This window comes from Dasypus novemcinctus, chromosome 4, assembly GCF_030445035.2.
Source record: "Dasypus novemcinctus isolate mDasNov1 chromosome 4, mDasNov1.1.hap2, whole genome shotgun sequence".
NCBI classification, from domain to species: domain Eukaryota; kingdom Metazoa; phylum Chordata; class Mammalia; order Cingulata; family Dasypodidae; genus Dasypus; species Dasypus novemcinctus.
This window is the reverse complement of record NC_080676.1, coordinates 77,308,326-77,323,552: the sequence shown is the minus strand read 5'-3', so window position 1 is coordinate 77,323,552 and position 15,227 is coordinate 77,308,326. Positions and strand designations below refer to the sequence as shown.

The 15,227-nt window shown below is 51.7% G+C and overlaps 1 protein-coding gene across 2 annotated transcripts in view; it reads left to right on the top strand.

The window, feature by feature from the left end:
* PDIA5 (protein disulfide isomerase family A member 5) overlaps positions 1 to 15,227 on the top strand; it is an 89,404-nt gene that overhangs the window by 27,974 nt on the left and 46,203 nt on the right. For both annotated transcript variants that reach the window (XM_004465791.3, XM_071214740.1), the window contains exons 4-7: positions 7,031 to 7,114; positions 7,359 to 7,404; positions 11,267 to 11,359; positions 14,208 to 14,268. In XM_004465791.3, the coding sequence (XP_004465848.1) occupies positions 7,031 to 7,114; positions 7,359 to 7,404; positions 11,267 to 11,359; positions 14,208 to 14,268 (284 nt within the window). The remainder of the gene's footprint in view (positions 1 to 7,030; positions 7,115 to 7,358; positions 7,405 to 11,266; positions 11,360 to 14,207; positions 14,269 to 15,227) is intronic.

The following is a 15,227-nucleotide window of genomic DNA, read 5'->3' as shown; positions in this document are numbered from 1 at the left end:
ACACGTTCAAGGAGTTTGATGAATACAGCATATGTAACCTACTCTCAGATGTTTAGAAAATAGAGTGAGATGGCAAATGTGGCAAAATATTGAACTTGGTAGATAGAACTGGGTATCCGGCAGGGGGTGAGGTTATGTTGGGGTTCTCTATGTGAGTTAACGTATTATTTTTGCATCTTTCTAGTAAGTGTGAAATTAGTTCAAAATAGGAAATGTTTAAGAAAAAAATTTAGAGGCAGGGTGCAGCTCATTGTTCCCAAGGGACAGAACTCGGGGCTCTGGTCCTCGCAGGCCACCACGGCTGGCAGTGCTCACGGACCCTGTTGGACAAGGAGTCCCCTCCCCGCCAAAGTCCTGCCTTCCTGCTCGCCTTCTCCCGCCCCTGCTTCTGTCCTTCTAAACTTGCCCTGGAAATCTTGAGGGGAAGCCAGAAGGCTAACTCCCAGGGCCTTGTGATGACAGCTCCTGCTGTTGTCCTAAATGCATTCTGTCTGGGTTTACCGAGCCTATGAATGAGACCCTCCCAGGGATGGGCTGAATTGCGCTCAGCGCTCTCGTGCTGTCTGCAGTGGTGTGAGGAGGTGGGACAGAGCCTGTGTCTGCTCTCTTTTATCCCCGCTGCTGTTGAATAGCAGATGGTCACCAGCGCTTCCCCAGAATGGACCCTGCTGAGGTTCTTTCTTCCCAGCTCTGCCTCCTGCCCTGCCCTCGAAGGGCTGGAGGCTAAAATAGGGGCATCAGGCCTTGGGGGTGGAGACACTGGGAAGGTCAGAAGTGAAAAGGCCACTCTGCTTTTCCCTTTAATGGGGAGGTAGAGGGAGCGGGGAGTGTTGTGGGGCAAGAGAAGAGGATGGTGTGGGATGTGGTGTCTCTGGAAGTGCTGTGGGAGAACAGAAGGAGCTTTGGGCTCAGGAAGAGGCTTTGGGTTGGAGGTCATCTGCGCTTATGACTAGCTGTGAGACCTTGGACGAGTTGGTTAACCTGAGGCTATTTCCTCTTCTGTAAAATGGGGCAAAAATACATATTCTGCTTTTTTTCCAGGGTAGTAGTAAGGATTAGGTACATGAAAGTTCTTTATAGAATTAAAAACATGATTTAAATATAAGATATCATTTTACTATTGTTATTTTTCACTTGGGCAGGATTGGTTCAGGGCTCTCCAAGAAGAGGCTGATGGGGGAGAAGCTCCTTACTGGACCAGAATTCTTTGGTTCTTGTGAGGAGGCCCCTAAAGAAGGTTTTGGGCCTGGGAATCAGCCCTCGCACGCAAGTGTTTTGCTCTGGCTCTCAAAGAAGTCTGGGCTGCGGTGGAATTGGTAGGACTGCAAGTTAGGAGTTCTGGCTTTGAACCCGGCTCTGACATCAAGCAGCTATGGAGCCCTTGGCAAGTCATTGCCTCGCTCAGCTTCAGATTTATCTTCTGTGAAATGTGGAGTATAGAATCTTCCAGATCATTCTCATTCCTAAATAGCCTGGCTCAGGAAACGCCAGAAGCTGCCAGGCTTGGTGTGTGTAAGAACGCGGTGCAGTGCCTATTCTTGTCTTTGAGGGGCCTTTCGCCCTGGCTGCTGCCTGTGGCTTTGCTCCCGCCACTCTGAGGTTCTCTCCTCTAGCCCCTTTTTTCTCTCCCCTTGCTAGGTTGCTCTTGCCTCTTTCCTCCTCTGGATCCCCGCTTACCCCATTCTTTCGGTTTCTTTTCTCCTCTCTTTTGGATGGGGATGTTTCTTTCCCTTCTTTTTGCTCTCTTCTGGCTCTTTCCTCCCCGCCCCAGCCATGCAAGCACGCCCTGATCCCTTTCGGGTTTTCTCCCTGGTCCCCGCCAGTGGCTTGTGGCTGCGAGGTGCCTCTGGGGTCTGGCTGCAGCCCAGGGACTCGTCAGCTCTCCTTCTGCCTCACCCCCTCCTGGCTCAGACCTCGCCAGCCATGCTCGGGTTGTCTGGTGGTGGTTGCCTGGCTGTTGAGTGGGTTGTGTGTGAGGGAGTTAGCATTCTCCGCACACCCTGCCGGCCTGGCATCGGGGCCCAGCCTTGGCCTGGGGTGTGGCTCTCTGGGAAGCTGAGTTGGAGCCAGCAGGCACGAGCAGCGCCCGGATTGCTAATTCCCGAGGTGGCTCTCACTGGGGCCAGAGGACCCTATCAGCTGCCCACTGCTTTATTTTCCTGAGAGTTGAAGGTCATTACCTAACCACACTCTCTTTCTTTTCTCTGCTCTCTTTCTTCCATCAGCTTTATTTCCCTTGGAGTAGTACTGGTTTCCCAGATCCAAGATTTGAGCCTGCCAGGGCAGGTATAACCTGTTTTGAAGTCCTACTTTTTTTCTCTCTCTCTCAAAGTTATTTACATTTGCCCTCTCACAAATTATTTCCTTGAATGTAAGCATGTTTATCATGCTCGTGGAAGAAGTTCCACGTCTGTCCTCGTGGCTTCAGGTACCTTCTGGCATGTGGCCATGTCCTTGTTGGGGCCACGTGTCCCAGCTGAGAAACAGGACCTTAGAGCCCCTGGGCTGGGCAGCGCGGTGGGGACGAGGCACCTTCCGCATCGCATCCGAGGAGGAGCAGGCACGCTCTTCTCCCTTTCTCCCGCCACTCTTGCTAGCTCCTAGTCCATTCATGATCCTTTTTCTTCTTGAGGTTGGTACCATGGCGAGCAGCCAAGCTGGGGAGGATCCCGCTGTAGATCACTCCTCCTTCAGAGAGCGCTGCAGGGCCCCTGGCCCGTCCACGTTTAGGGTTGAACTCTTCCCCAGCTGTTCTCTGGTTGTCTCCTGCTTGCACCCTCCAGCCACATTCGTTCATACCATAGGATTGGGCACCCTGCTGTCTCTCGGCCAGGCTTTCTTGCTCTCTCCCTGCTTGCTCCTCATTTTCCTTGTGCTTCTCAAGTGGGCTTAATTCCTACCTTGCCTCTTTCTACCCACCACAGGGCCATGTTAGACCTGGCATATGGGAGAAGGATTTATCCCCTTCCCTGACCAATGGGCCACGTTTGACCAAGGCCACCCCGCTAGTGGCCAAGACAGGCTGGAGGCTTCGCGTCCTGCCGTTGCACGTCATGTTCTTTCTGTCCTGTGGTGAGAAGGCTGACCCTGGTCTGCCAGGACGTAGGAATGCAGACTGTGGCTGGTGAGGATTTGGTGGGAGGCGAGGGGAGAGATGACTGCATGTTTCTGTGTCTCCATCTTCTGTCCTGGGTTCTGACCTCTGCTTCATCTGGTAGGATAGAAGGTAGACTGCCCTGATGCTTTGGTGATACTTGCCCCTGTGGGTGAATCAGAAAACTGTTCAGCTCATGCAAACAACTGCATTCTGCAGCTTGGGAAACCAAGGGCTGTGCCAAGGGCCCCAGGACTGGCTGGCGACAGAGCCAGTCTGGAAGCCGTCCTCCCAGCTGGCTGTTGAGCCTCCTCCAGGGAGGGACTGGTACTTAGGCTGTGGCTAGTGAAAAACGACTTGCCTCCCCTGCCTAGGCTCCCAGGAAAATATGCTACCAGTCCCTTGGATGCTCGTTACTGCCCCAAAGATCCAGTAAATGCAGCACCTCACACCTACAGCAGCACCTCCAGTCTAGCAGCCAGTCACCCCACAGCAACGCAAACTAAAACGCCCATGCATGTGTGCCTCCTGGGCACGGGTGGGAGGAAGATGGAGGGACCTCCACAATATTTCCTTCCACACTCTGGGTAGAAGACAGCCAAGAAAGGAGATGGGCAGGGATAAGATGTAGCAGATAGGTGGCCCGATGCCTCTCTCCCTGGACCAGGAGGTGAATGGATGGTCCAAGGAGGCCAGGCTCCAGCCTCCTCAGTGGGGCCCTCAATCAATGGCCAGTTCCCACAGGACAGGGACAAGAGGAGGAGTGGGTGGGGGCCGTAGCGCTGCCAGGTCATTCACCCTGGTCCCTGACAGTGATCTTCATCCCCCCTGGTTCCTTCGTCCCCTGGCCAGATCAATTCATCATACTTCATCTCTAAACCCAGATCTTTCTTGAACTCGTGACTCTCAGTGTCTGCACTGCACATTAGAGCACATGCACGTGTGTGTGTGCACACACGGTTCTACACTCGGAGACAGGAATCAGAGGACCAAGGGGGCAGATTTGAGAGAATGTGGTCAGGAAGTGACCCCTGGAAGGATTCCTGGTGCTAGGTTGACAAATCCCAGAGCCAAAGGTGCAGCGCCTTATCCCAGCGGCAACAGCCCAGTGTGATTCAATTTGTAATTCACTCCATTCGTTCGCCCATTGAGTCAGGTCATTTCTAGAGGCCTACTGTGTGCCAGCGACTGTTGTAACTCGGGGGCAGTAGCTCTGAACAAGAGGTCCTCTCCTTCGTGGAGTAAACATCTCTGGTGTGGGGGACCGTGGACAAGTTGGTCAGATGGCGACAGGTGCTGTGGAGAGAGCGGAAGGAAGGGAGGGTGGGAGTCGTGGAGGTGGGGGCCTGAGGCGCTGGGGTCTCTGTTGGAAGTGTGCTCGGACCTCTCCCTGCGCACCCCTCTGTGATTGTGGGGATTGTGTGTGTCTGGGGTGGAGAAGACAATCCTCAGTGTCATTCCCCATAAGGAGGAGGGCTGTCCAGAGTCTGGAAGAAGGAATCTTGTGTCGGAGACAGAAGCAATGAGTGTCACCGGGACGAGGGCCCTGGGCTGCCGGCTGGGCTGGACAGGCGGGAGAGCCTCTGTGCCAGGTTGCTTGGCTGAAGCAGTGGTCCAGGGCCTGGCCTGGGCTCCCGGGGGATCTAAGGCTGCCACAGCATGATTTTCCCCTGGAGGGGGTCCTGGCAGAGCTGGCAAGGCCTGGGGTTTGAATGAGTCTGAGCCCTGTCACTCCTGCCTCTGCTTGGGAAAGTCACAGGAAGAGGCCCGCAGCCAGGCTCCTTGGAAAAGGGCTGGGCTGGGGCTTCTCCCGTCTGGTTTGTGGACTCGCAGCCTGGGTGTCGTGGCCGTAGGGCAAGCACAAGCGTCACCGAGCGGGCCCTTGGGGAGGTCCCTGCCCTGGTGGCTACTTGCCGCACTTGGGTGGACAGTAGATGCTCACAGAAACAGTCAGGCACAGCCAAACGGGGGACAAACAGAGTGCCAAGTGAAGGGCTGTAAACATCCCTAGTCGAGCCCTCCCTCCCAGGGAATCAACTCAGGCAGGAAAGGGCACCTCCGACAGTTCTCACACAAACCCACCACCTGTCAGCTGGCTTCACCACAGAGCCCTGAGGGATGGGGCAGGCCCAAACTGTAATGCTGCTGTCCGTGGAGGAGTGTGCGGCATCCCCAGAGGGTGGTCGGGGTAAGAAAGTTCCCAGCCTCCAGCAGCCATGGGATGCCCTTTCAGGAGCTCTTCTGGTAGATGATTCTGCCCCTCATCCCCCCCCCCCCCCCCAGGCTTTCCCCGCACTGCCTGGGCTCTCTCTATTTTAAAACGCACTCATTGCCTTGGGGAAGAGCCGATGATGCATTCATCACGCCTTGCGAGTCCCCAGCGGTGGCGAGGCACTGACCCGGAAGCCGCAGCTGCTGCAGAGGTGACTGAGACAGCTAGGGCTAAACACGAGGGAAGAGCCCGAGTGGCGTGGGTTGAAGTGGGGACAGGGGAATGCCTGACACTCCACCTCGCAGACCCCCCCCCCATCATGCCTCTAGTGAGGCACGCTTATTGAACTGCAAATTGTGTATTTACATTTAAAACAAGGTTCTACTATTTTGATTGTCCATTTACTAAGTGTTGCTTTTAGAATTGAGCTGAATGGTTTAATTAGTCCATCTGTTGTGGGGCTGGTGCACAGCTGTGTGAAGCGGATGGCTGTGAGCTAGGAAAACAGGTGGGAGATGAAGGTCCCTCCCCAGGTGACTGTCATACCTGGCAGGAAGACGTTTCCCCTGAGTCACCTGTGGTCAGTGGGTGTTGGACGGCCATGATGCCTTCTCTGGGATGGCCCCAGAGCAGCCGGGGTGGACGGAGCTGACTGCCTCGTGCTGCTCGTTGGGCAGAGCTGACCGTGCAGTGAGGGCCGGGGAAGCTGCAGGCCAGGCCAGGTCTCTGAGAGGTCAGTGCGTGGGGCACTGGGGGAGGACGCACATCCAAGAATGCGCGGAGGAGGCAGGGCCAGTGCAGGACACTGCAGTTCTCAAACTGCATGCGTCAGCCTCACCCGGAAGACTTGTTAAAACGGGATAGCTCAGCTCTGCCACCAGACTGTCTGATTCAGGGGGCCGAGAGTTTGCGGGTCTCACAGATTCCTGGAAAGGTGCTGGTGCTGCTGGTCCTCGGGCCTCATCTTGAGAACCAGTGGCCTAACAGGAAGGACACCAAGATTAGATGAGATGGTGCATGATGAGGGCTCTGTGAACTGTGAATGGCTCTGGACACTGGCTCCTTATTAGGAGAACTACGAGAGTGGAATACCCCAGAAGCCAAGGGAGGCCCTTCCCCCTTCTCTTTTCAGCTTTCATCAGTATCTAGGCACATTTCATAACTTCTTCAATATCGTAGAATATTTTCCTCTTATCCTGGCCAGATGGTATATGGCAGGTGGCATATGGTGCACATTGGAGCTTTAAAAACAAAAAATCCTGTTTGGGCCCTACCCCTGCAGACATGCTGCTATAATTTTTATCTGGGGAGGGCCCAGCAATCATTACTTTTTAAAAATGTCCCCAAGTGATTCTAATGAGCAGCCAGGGTCAGGAACTGTACACTGGCCTGATGATGACTAGTTCATGTTTCTTTTTAGAATGAACTGTCTACTCCTAGGCTTCCGGGCCCTTCCTTTGTTTGGATCTGAGTTGACCCTTACATGTGGTAGCACATCCCCTCCTGCCTGCTTGTCCCTGTCCTTTGCCATCAGCCCGTATCTTGCTGGTTGTTCTCTCTCTTCCAGTTCTCTGAGCGCCCACCTTGTTTCGGTCCTTACGCCCTTTCTATTGAGAATTCCAAGTTACCTCGTTTATTTCTTAGGTCACCAGAAGCTTTTGCTCTGTCAGTACTTTTGTGAGGACTTCAGGAAACAAATGGTTCCCAACATCCTTGTCTTTCAGTGACCCAGACAGTAGAAAATTGTGCAAGAAGATGAAAGTTGACCTGAGCCCAAAGGACAAAAAGGTCGACTTATTCCATTACCAGTAAGTGCACCTGGGTGTTTCCAATTTCAAGTAAGTGCTGAAAGCTTCCATTGGCATTCGCATGAACAGGGATTTTTAGATTAGTTTTATTTCAGAAGGATTTTGTTTGTTTTCACAATTCTTTAAAAAAAAAATCTTGAACTGTGTTCAAAAGCTAAATCTTATTAAGATGCTGCAGGAAACCAAAGGTATGTATTTTCACAGCCATTCTTAATGTTAACACCCTTTTCTCCTCATTTGACAGGGATGGTGCATTTCATACTGAATATAACCGAGCTGTGACATTTAAGGTAAATTTTCTTCCCTCATTCTCAGCAGAGGTGGAGTCTGAATGGACGTCAAAAGCCTGCCAGGTTCTTTCTGAGAGAAGGGAGGGCGGATTGCACAAATAGCTCTTCCGAATGACCTAGGGGATTTTTTTTTTTACCTCTTGAGCATATGCCAGGAGAATATCTGAAAAAAAAATTTGTACCTGTTGACATGGGAATGACCCAGCCTTATAGATAAGTTGGTGGATTTTTCAGCACTTGTCTGGTGTGGCATGAGACGCCACGCCTCTCCTTTTGCTGTGGCTTCCGAGTCCTCCCTTCATCTCTGGGGTAGTGTCCTGGCACTCTCAGTCTCCTGCAGGCCCCACAGGCCTAGAAGGGATTTTATGTTCCCAGGTTAGCAGAGTACAGGACACAGGCAGGGTGGCACTTTGGGTCCAAGGTAACTTGTTCCAGATGAGATGTGCATGTCACTGAGATGTTCCCTGCTACAAATCCAATTTCAAAGTAGATGGAAAAGCACAAATGAAAAATAAATATGGAGATGCTGTGATGTGCAGGTGCCAACATGTCATCACAGCTGCTGCACTGCAGCTGTCCTCCTTCAACGCAGGTGTCCCCTTCTACTTTAGGTCCAGGCACCATCCCCTGCGCTGGCTGGGCCATGACTGTACATATATTCTGGTCCTAGCACGTGCCGAACTCACTTTCTCTAAGTCACCTGCTTCTTAGACTGGCTTGGACCCTGCATGCCTGTCTCTGCCTCTCTTTCTCCTTCTGCTTCTCCTCCCATTCTTTTTCGTCTTGTCCATCTGTGTGCAGCTGCCCGTGCCTCCCTCTCTCTCTCTCTCTGTCCATCTCCCTCGTCTCTCTCCCCCATATCCCCAGGCCATTTCTTGTTTATCCACTAACACTAGTTCTTTTTTAGTTTGCTACAGCTTTTACCTTATGCACAGACTTGGCCTGATGACTCATCTCCTTAACACCCATTTCAACACTTAGAAAATTATGCCAACTAGATTTGCCTAACCCCCCGTGTTAAGACATCACCTGAAGTCTTCAGGAGCACACGCACTCCCCAGGAGCAAGACTTAGCTGGGTGCAATGGGGCAAGTGTTCCTGCCGTGGTGGAAATAGGGGCCTGGGTGTTTGGGGAGGCAGTGTTCCGTTTGTATTGCGCCCCGCCCCTGTAGGAGCCTGTCCTGGACCATGGAGCAGTGAGTAGCAACTCTACAGGACTTAGCAGGAAAGTCGCAAGGGGCCTCTTCTTCTCTCAGCTGGTCTGCGCTTAGGTGGGGAGGCAGAGTCCTGGCCTTGTCCCACTCCTTACAGAGACCAGGTGTACAGTGTCTGCCTTCCCATTCCTCCTGTGATTTCTCCCTCAACAAGCGGGAGAAGTGGCCGAGCCTTGTACAGAGCCCAAGCCTCAGTTTCAGTAGTGAGGGCACGTGGTGGAGAGAGGACGTCCTCTGTCCCCAGGGCCGCCAGGGACTGCAGCAGTCCCAGGAATTCTCCAGGGCAGGGGAGAGTGGCCCAGCGTTCGCCTGCGGGCGTCTGCCTTTTCACCTGCGCGCCCAAGACCAGAACCCTCCTTGGCCCCTGCTTAGCTTTCGTCCAGGGTTTCCCTGGGGCCCTACCTGCAGCGCAAGGGAGGGACCCCTGGCAGGGTTCACACCTGGCTGTTGGAATTCTGTGGCTGCTGCTGCTGTCCCCGCACAGCTGGGCAGGGTCTCGGTAGCAGGGACTGTGACGTGGCTCCTGAAGAGCCCAGAGGCAGGGAAAGGAGGGCTTCTTACAGCTCCCTACCCCCCACCGCATTCGCAAAGAGTAGGAAGAGAGAGAGGAGCTTTCTATGGGAGCGGCCTTTTGCTTCTCAGCAGTCCATCCACCAGAGTCCTTACGTGAGGAGTAAAGACCAGAGGTGTTTGGAAGCCTAAATTCAGATGACCCTTGCGTGGCCTTCTCCCAGGGGCCCGGAGCTGTGTGTGTGGTTCCCCAGCCACGAAGACGCCCTGAACGCTGGGACGCAGTGTCAGGCCAGTTCCCTGGGATTCAGATCACCGGCACAGGAGGGCTGGGGGCAGGCTTCCAGCACTCCTCCCTGCAGACTTTGCCATCCACCGTCTTGGTGGACCAAGTTGGAGAGAACCTGTGCGATGGAGCGTTCTCTCCAGTTAAACAAGAATAATCCCCACCTGAAAAGCAAATGATTATTAGCATGACTGTTTCGATTGTTAAATTGAAAGAGGCCATTTCTTTCCTTTTCCATTTGCATTCATCTTTGTTTTTTAACACTGAGGCAGGCGCGGCACAGCTGGTATGGTGTGGCAGTAGGAGCCCCTCCAAAGCAGGAAGCCTTAACCTATTTGGGGCTCCTGATCCCACTGAGAACCTATAGAAAGTCCTGGACCCTTCCGCTAGAGTCACTGTGTGTGCACACATTAAAGTCCATGTTTTCACGTGAATCGGGTTTCCCGACTCCCAAGCTCCATCGTGCGCCCTGTGCCCTGCATGAGGTCTTTCTGGAACGGCAGGCAGGCACCTAGACACATCTTTTTCACGTGGTGTGGGTGAGTGTGGGTTCAGGGAAGCCCTCCCAGTGCCATTTTGGCTTATTCTGCCACAGTGAAGCTCTGACAAGGGACTAGGAAGGGCAGATCTGCCTTCTGTCTTGGCAGGAACAGCCTTTTTCTTTTGCCAGGAGGCGTTGTCTTTGGACAGACAGGGAGCATTACCTGAATGAACTCCTACACAGTCTCGGCTGCCTCCCATTTTCCCTCAGTAGCTCTTTGCAAGTAGGAGGCTTCAGAAAGGAGTGGCTCACCTGGGCCTTCTCAGTGTGTGACCAGGGGATGGGCTAAGTGTGTGACCGTGTGAAAAGGGTGTTTTCCTTTCTCACCCTCTGTCCCCCAACACACATAGGATCATCCCTAGCCTTCATCCTCTGTCACTGGAGCTTGCTCAGGGTTGACAGAAGTAACAGAATCTTGCTCGATCAAATTGGGGGCTCCATTTACAACTTGCTCCAGGGTTTCTGGTTCTCGCAGACTTCAAGCACCGTTCCCCAGAGTGACCGTCTAAGAGGGAAGGGAATGCCACTTCTGGCTGGACCAGTGAGGTCTGGGTGGAGAGGGGAGGGACAGTACCCCCTTTCCCCTGCCCCATTTGTATCTTCCCTAGGAGTGGAGATCTCAGTCAAGTGTCCACATCACAATGACTAGTTAAGCCCTTTAGCCTGAAGGTCTTGTCAGGTCTCCAGCCCTGGTGGCCTGGAGCGGGACCCTCAGGGGGAGAAGCACAGCAGCAAGCAGGCAACGTAGATGCGAGCCCTTGCCGGGGTCTTCGGGCCCTAGCCCAGGGATTCACACAGGCAGAGGAGGATCGGAGTCAAGTCCACTCCAATTTAAATCACGAAATAGCAAGCAGATGATAAGTAGCTATGACCATCAGTTGATGGGATTGACAGTTTTAGTGGCCACGCGAATGTGGGAGTTTCTGATTTGACGACTGGGCTCCTTTACTCCAATTGATTAGAGAGGCTTCCTGGAACGGCTGAGTTGTAGTAGGAGCAGAAACACGTCTCTGGTTTGAGTAAGCCGATCAGTGGTCTCAACTTTCCTCTTTGCGACCATGCAGACGCAGGGCCGGCCGGAGTGTGCGAGGTGTCATGTGATCGAAACAGCCTGATGTGGGTGGTGGCGGTGCCTTTCTGGGACACTTGGCAGTGATGTCACGGCACCCCCTCCCCCCCGCATGGACGCCCATGCTGTCCCCTGCCGGCACCTGGTCTCCAAGCCAGCAAACCCCAGGCAGGTTCCTGATTCTCCCTCCTCCCTCCTTTGCTGGCTAAAATGCGTTTTCTCTTCTCTCTTCTTTTCCTCAGTCCATGGTGGCCTTTCTGAAGGATCCAAAAGGGCCGCCACTATGGGAGGAAGATCCTGGAGCCAAAGATGTCGTCCACATTGACAGTGAAAAGGTGATTTTCTGTTGGTTCTCTTGGAAACTGGGAGCTCCCCCCTGAGGAGAGGACCCAAGGAACTGAGAAATAGAAGTGTTCTGGGACCATTTGTGCTTTCCTCCAAGGGAACTAGGCCAGCGCCCTGAGATTTTATCCTCCCCCCCATCTCCTGCCTGTGTCTGACAGGAGGTCACAGCTGATAGTGCCTCAGGAACGCTCTTCATTCCTCACCTCCTCGTGCTAATGTATTTTGACAGATTTAGGCTCTCCTTCCAAGAATACAGATTTAAAGATCCTTCTTATATAATCCAGATAGTGTTGGCATTGGCTTAGCAATTTGTTTTTTCCTTTAAGTGACAGAATCATCTGAGAGAGTTGGATTGGAGTTCCGGAGACTTGGGTCAGGCCCCTACGACTGAGTCGCTGTGTAACTTCGATCACGTTATTTAGTCTCTTAAGCTTCAAGTTCCAACTTGGCAGGGGTTGGAGGTGGGGTGGAGAGATAGTTCAGCGTTATCACAGTCTTCACAAGTTCTCCCCGTCTTAAACAAAAGCTGCCCGACAACCCTGATCCCCTCTTCCTCGGCCTGCCCCCTGGCCTGTAGGTGCGTCTGGTTGAATTGTGCTCACTGTGTGTGCCCGATTTGCTTATTTGTTCCTCCACGTAAGGGGCGGGCAGGAGCTTCTCTGACATTGCAAATGGCTCATGAAGCCATACTCTTTGGTGGCCTCTTAGTGCTGGTTAGATCAAAAGAAAATCATGTCCTTGGTATTTTCTGGAAGAGCAATGACACGTGGTCATCCTGGGCCAGCCATATGGGATTGTGGTGATTCCAACTTTAAGGGCTGGGCAACTGGAGAGAAAGCACCAGTCTCATGAGCTAGAAGACAAGGTCTTTTTAAAGAAGCCTGGTGGGGCCACAGGAAGAGGGGCACATGCCGGGAGGTGATGGTACAGTGCCCGTCGCTGTGCAAAAACAGCCACTCGAGCAGTTGCTCGTGGTGTTCTTCCTCAGTAGGTTTTATGACCATGAATGTTTCTTGCCTTCCTGGAAAGAACTTGCCTGCCCTCCCCTCACCCCAAACATCCATGCCCTGAAACTCCTCAGGTAGTTCTTCTGTGACTGTAGGAATATATGCAAAAATGTTTCACACCTGCAGATAATCCTCGTTACCTTTTGCAATATTTTCTCATGTAGAAGGTGCTTTTCTACCCACATGAAATAACTAAAAGTTCCAAATTCAAGCTTGAATTGCTGACTCATATTTATATAGCATTCTACATTTATTGGAAGTAATTAAGCATCTTTGAATGTAGTGTTTCTGTTACTGAGGGTATGAAACCAATTTGCTATTGGCTCAGAAAAGCTTTTTCTTCTCAGATCTTATGTCAGGTTTCATCTCCAGGGATCTGAGAAAAATATTTAAAAAGTATTTACTCCTCTCACCCCTAGTCAGAACCAAAGAGCTTGGTTACCAACTCTGTATTAAAATGAGCACCTTAACCCTCTAGTTATGTAAATGAGAATCATTGTTTTCAGAACTTATTTTGAAATGTTTTTAACTTCCTACCAAATATTTGTAATCTGTTTTTTCTTTAACTGAAAAGTTATAAGTAATATATCTTTATTGTTGAAAAATTAGAAAACAGCTCAAGCATAAAAGGAAAAATAAAAATTGTTCTTTACCTTCCCATTAAGAGATAGCAACTACTGATTTTTTTGGTAGCCTTCCAGGCTTTCAGTGTAATGCATACATAAATATTATTATAGTCACAAAAATGTCATTACATTTTATATCCTGTTTTGTAACTGGCTTTTCCTTTCAACTTAATATAACATGCACATCTTATTGTGACATTAAATATTCCTTTCCATTGTTTTTAATGATATGACAGTATTCCATTATACAGGACATACCATCATTTATTTACTTAATGACTTGCTGCTGCCAAAAAGCTGCATTTTGAAATTTTCTCGTATTTTCCTCTTTTGCAAGAGGAAAACCTCACATTTCCTTCTGTGGAAACTGGCCAGAGAAGCTTATTTTAATCAAAATATGCTCTATCATGGTGTGTCACTGCAGTCCTTGATAAATTTGTTTTTTCCCATACATCACTGGCTCTCATTAGAAGAAAAGTCTCCCATCCCGCTTTAAGTCTTGGCATTAGCACTGTTGTGACTGTTTTGTCTTTTCACATTTATTGTATTTATTTAACATATAATTGCCAATATAAGGCTCCAGGTGCTGTTCTAAGCATTTTACAGATACAGACGATTCCATGTAGCTTGTAACCTCCTCAAGGGGGGAGCATGCCTCATTCTGTGTGCACAGTGGATCCCCAGTGACATTGACGGGATGGGACTGGAGCCAGGTGGAGGAGGTTAGCAGGTACAGGTTAATGCTGTGTTACCACGATAAGCAGGTCCTCCAGGAGCCCAGTTCCCACCAAGCCAAGTTAGGCAGATGTTATAACAGCCACCATCACTCCAACAAAATCACTGCATAGGTCACATGAAGAAGGAGCAGCCCATTGAACAGCCGTGTGGGACACACATATTTCACGATGGCTTCATCATTCAGGTGGAGCTGAAGGTAGAAGCAGTGATCTGGCCCTGGCCATCTCATCCTCCCAGGTGGCCTTCAGTAAGACGTTTGCCCTCAGGGCCTCTGTTTCCCCATCCATAATGTGCAAGGGTGATCTAGAATGGGCTGTTCTTCCAGCTCCTGACGCTCCGGCTCTGGCTGCATCTCCCAACCCCCAGATCGCACCTGTGTGGTTTCTGAAGCGCTCTCCCCCGCCCAGCCCACTTCTGTGGTCTTTGTGCTGTATGTGACCTGCCTGTATCCTCTTTTTTTGCCTTAGGATTTCCGACGGCTTCTGAAGAAGGAAGAGAAGCCTCTCCTGATGATGTTTTATGCTCCCTGTGAGTGAACTTTATCTTTTGGGGCAGAGTTCGTTGTTCAGTCTTTTATTTGGGGAGGGAAAAGGGCTGGTGGTTAGGAAGGGGGAGCTGCCTGGGAACTCGCCCCAACCCTCTTCCTTATAAAGCTGAATCCCTTTGGTTGCCCCATCTCTCTTGTTGACCCTTTTTTTCTTGGTCTTCGCCTTGTCCTCGGGCTCCTCCCCACCCACTGCTTTTTCTTCTCTAGAACGCACATCCTTCTGCCCTGCTGCACCCTGAGATTGCTCCACCGGCAACGCGGGTCTGCGCCCCAGTGAGCCCGCCTTCCCGGGCCACCCCTCTGCTTCATGTGTGCCCTGCTTGGTGTGGATCCCTGTCTTGGGTGCTGGGGTGCTCTCGGCGGGGCCGCCGCTCTTCCGCAGCCCCGGGTCGCGGTCACTGCTCGTCCTCCGGAGCCTGACCCACTTCTTGGGCAGCAGCTCCCCCAGACTCTGGGCCCCTCCATCTCTGTGCTAGAGCCACACAGGGGGGCTGAGGGCGTCAGGACCAGGGAGCCAGGGGACCCCAGCATCTGGGCTCAGCTGGTGTGAGGCAGGAGGCCGTGAGCAGCAGAGGCGTCGAGATGATGCCTGAAAGGCCTGGGTTCCAATTCCAGCTCTGCTGCCAACGACCTTGACCTGTCCTTCACCTCTCCAGACCTCCATCTGTAAAAAAAAGTACTTTCAAACTTTTTGACTACCACTCACTGCACTGAAGGTACCTTACATTGCAACCTAGTACTGGAAGTATGCATACACCGTGTGTAAATGAGCTGAAGCAAAAGTCGCATAAAACAATACTTACCCTTACTACTTGCCGCCCACTCTAGTGGTTACTCTACCACAGGTAGTGCCTTTTGATATTTTCTTTTCTAGGTGTTGGTTATTCCCATTCCTTCATAACCCTCTTAATTTAGGGTCAGCAAACTGGCCTGTGGGCCA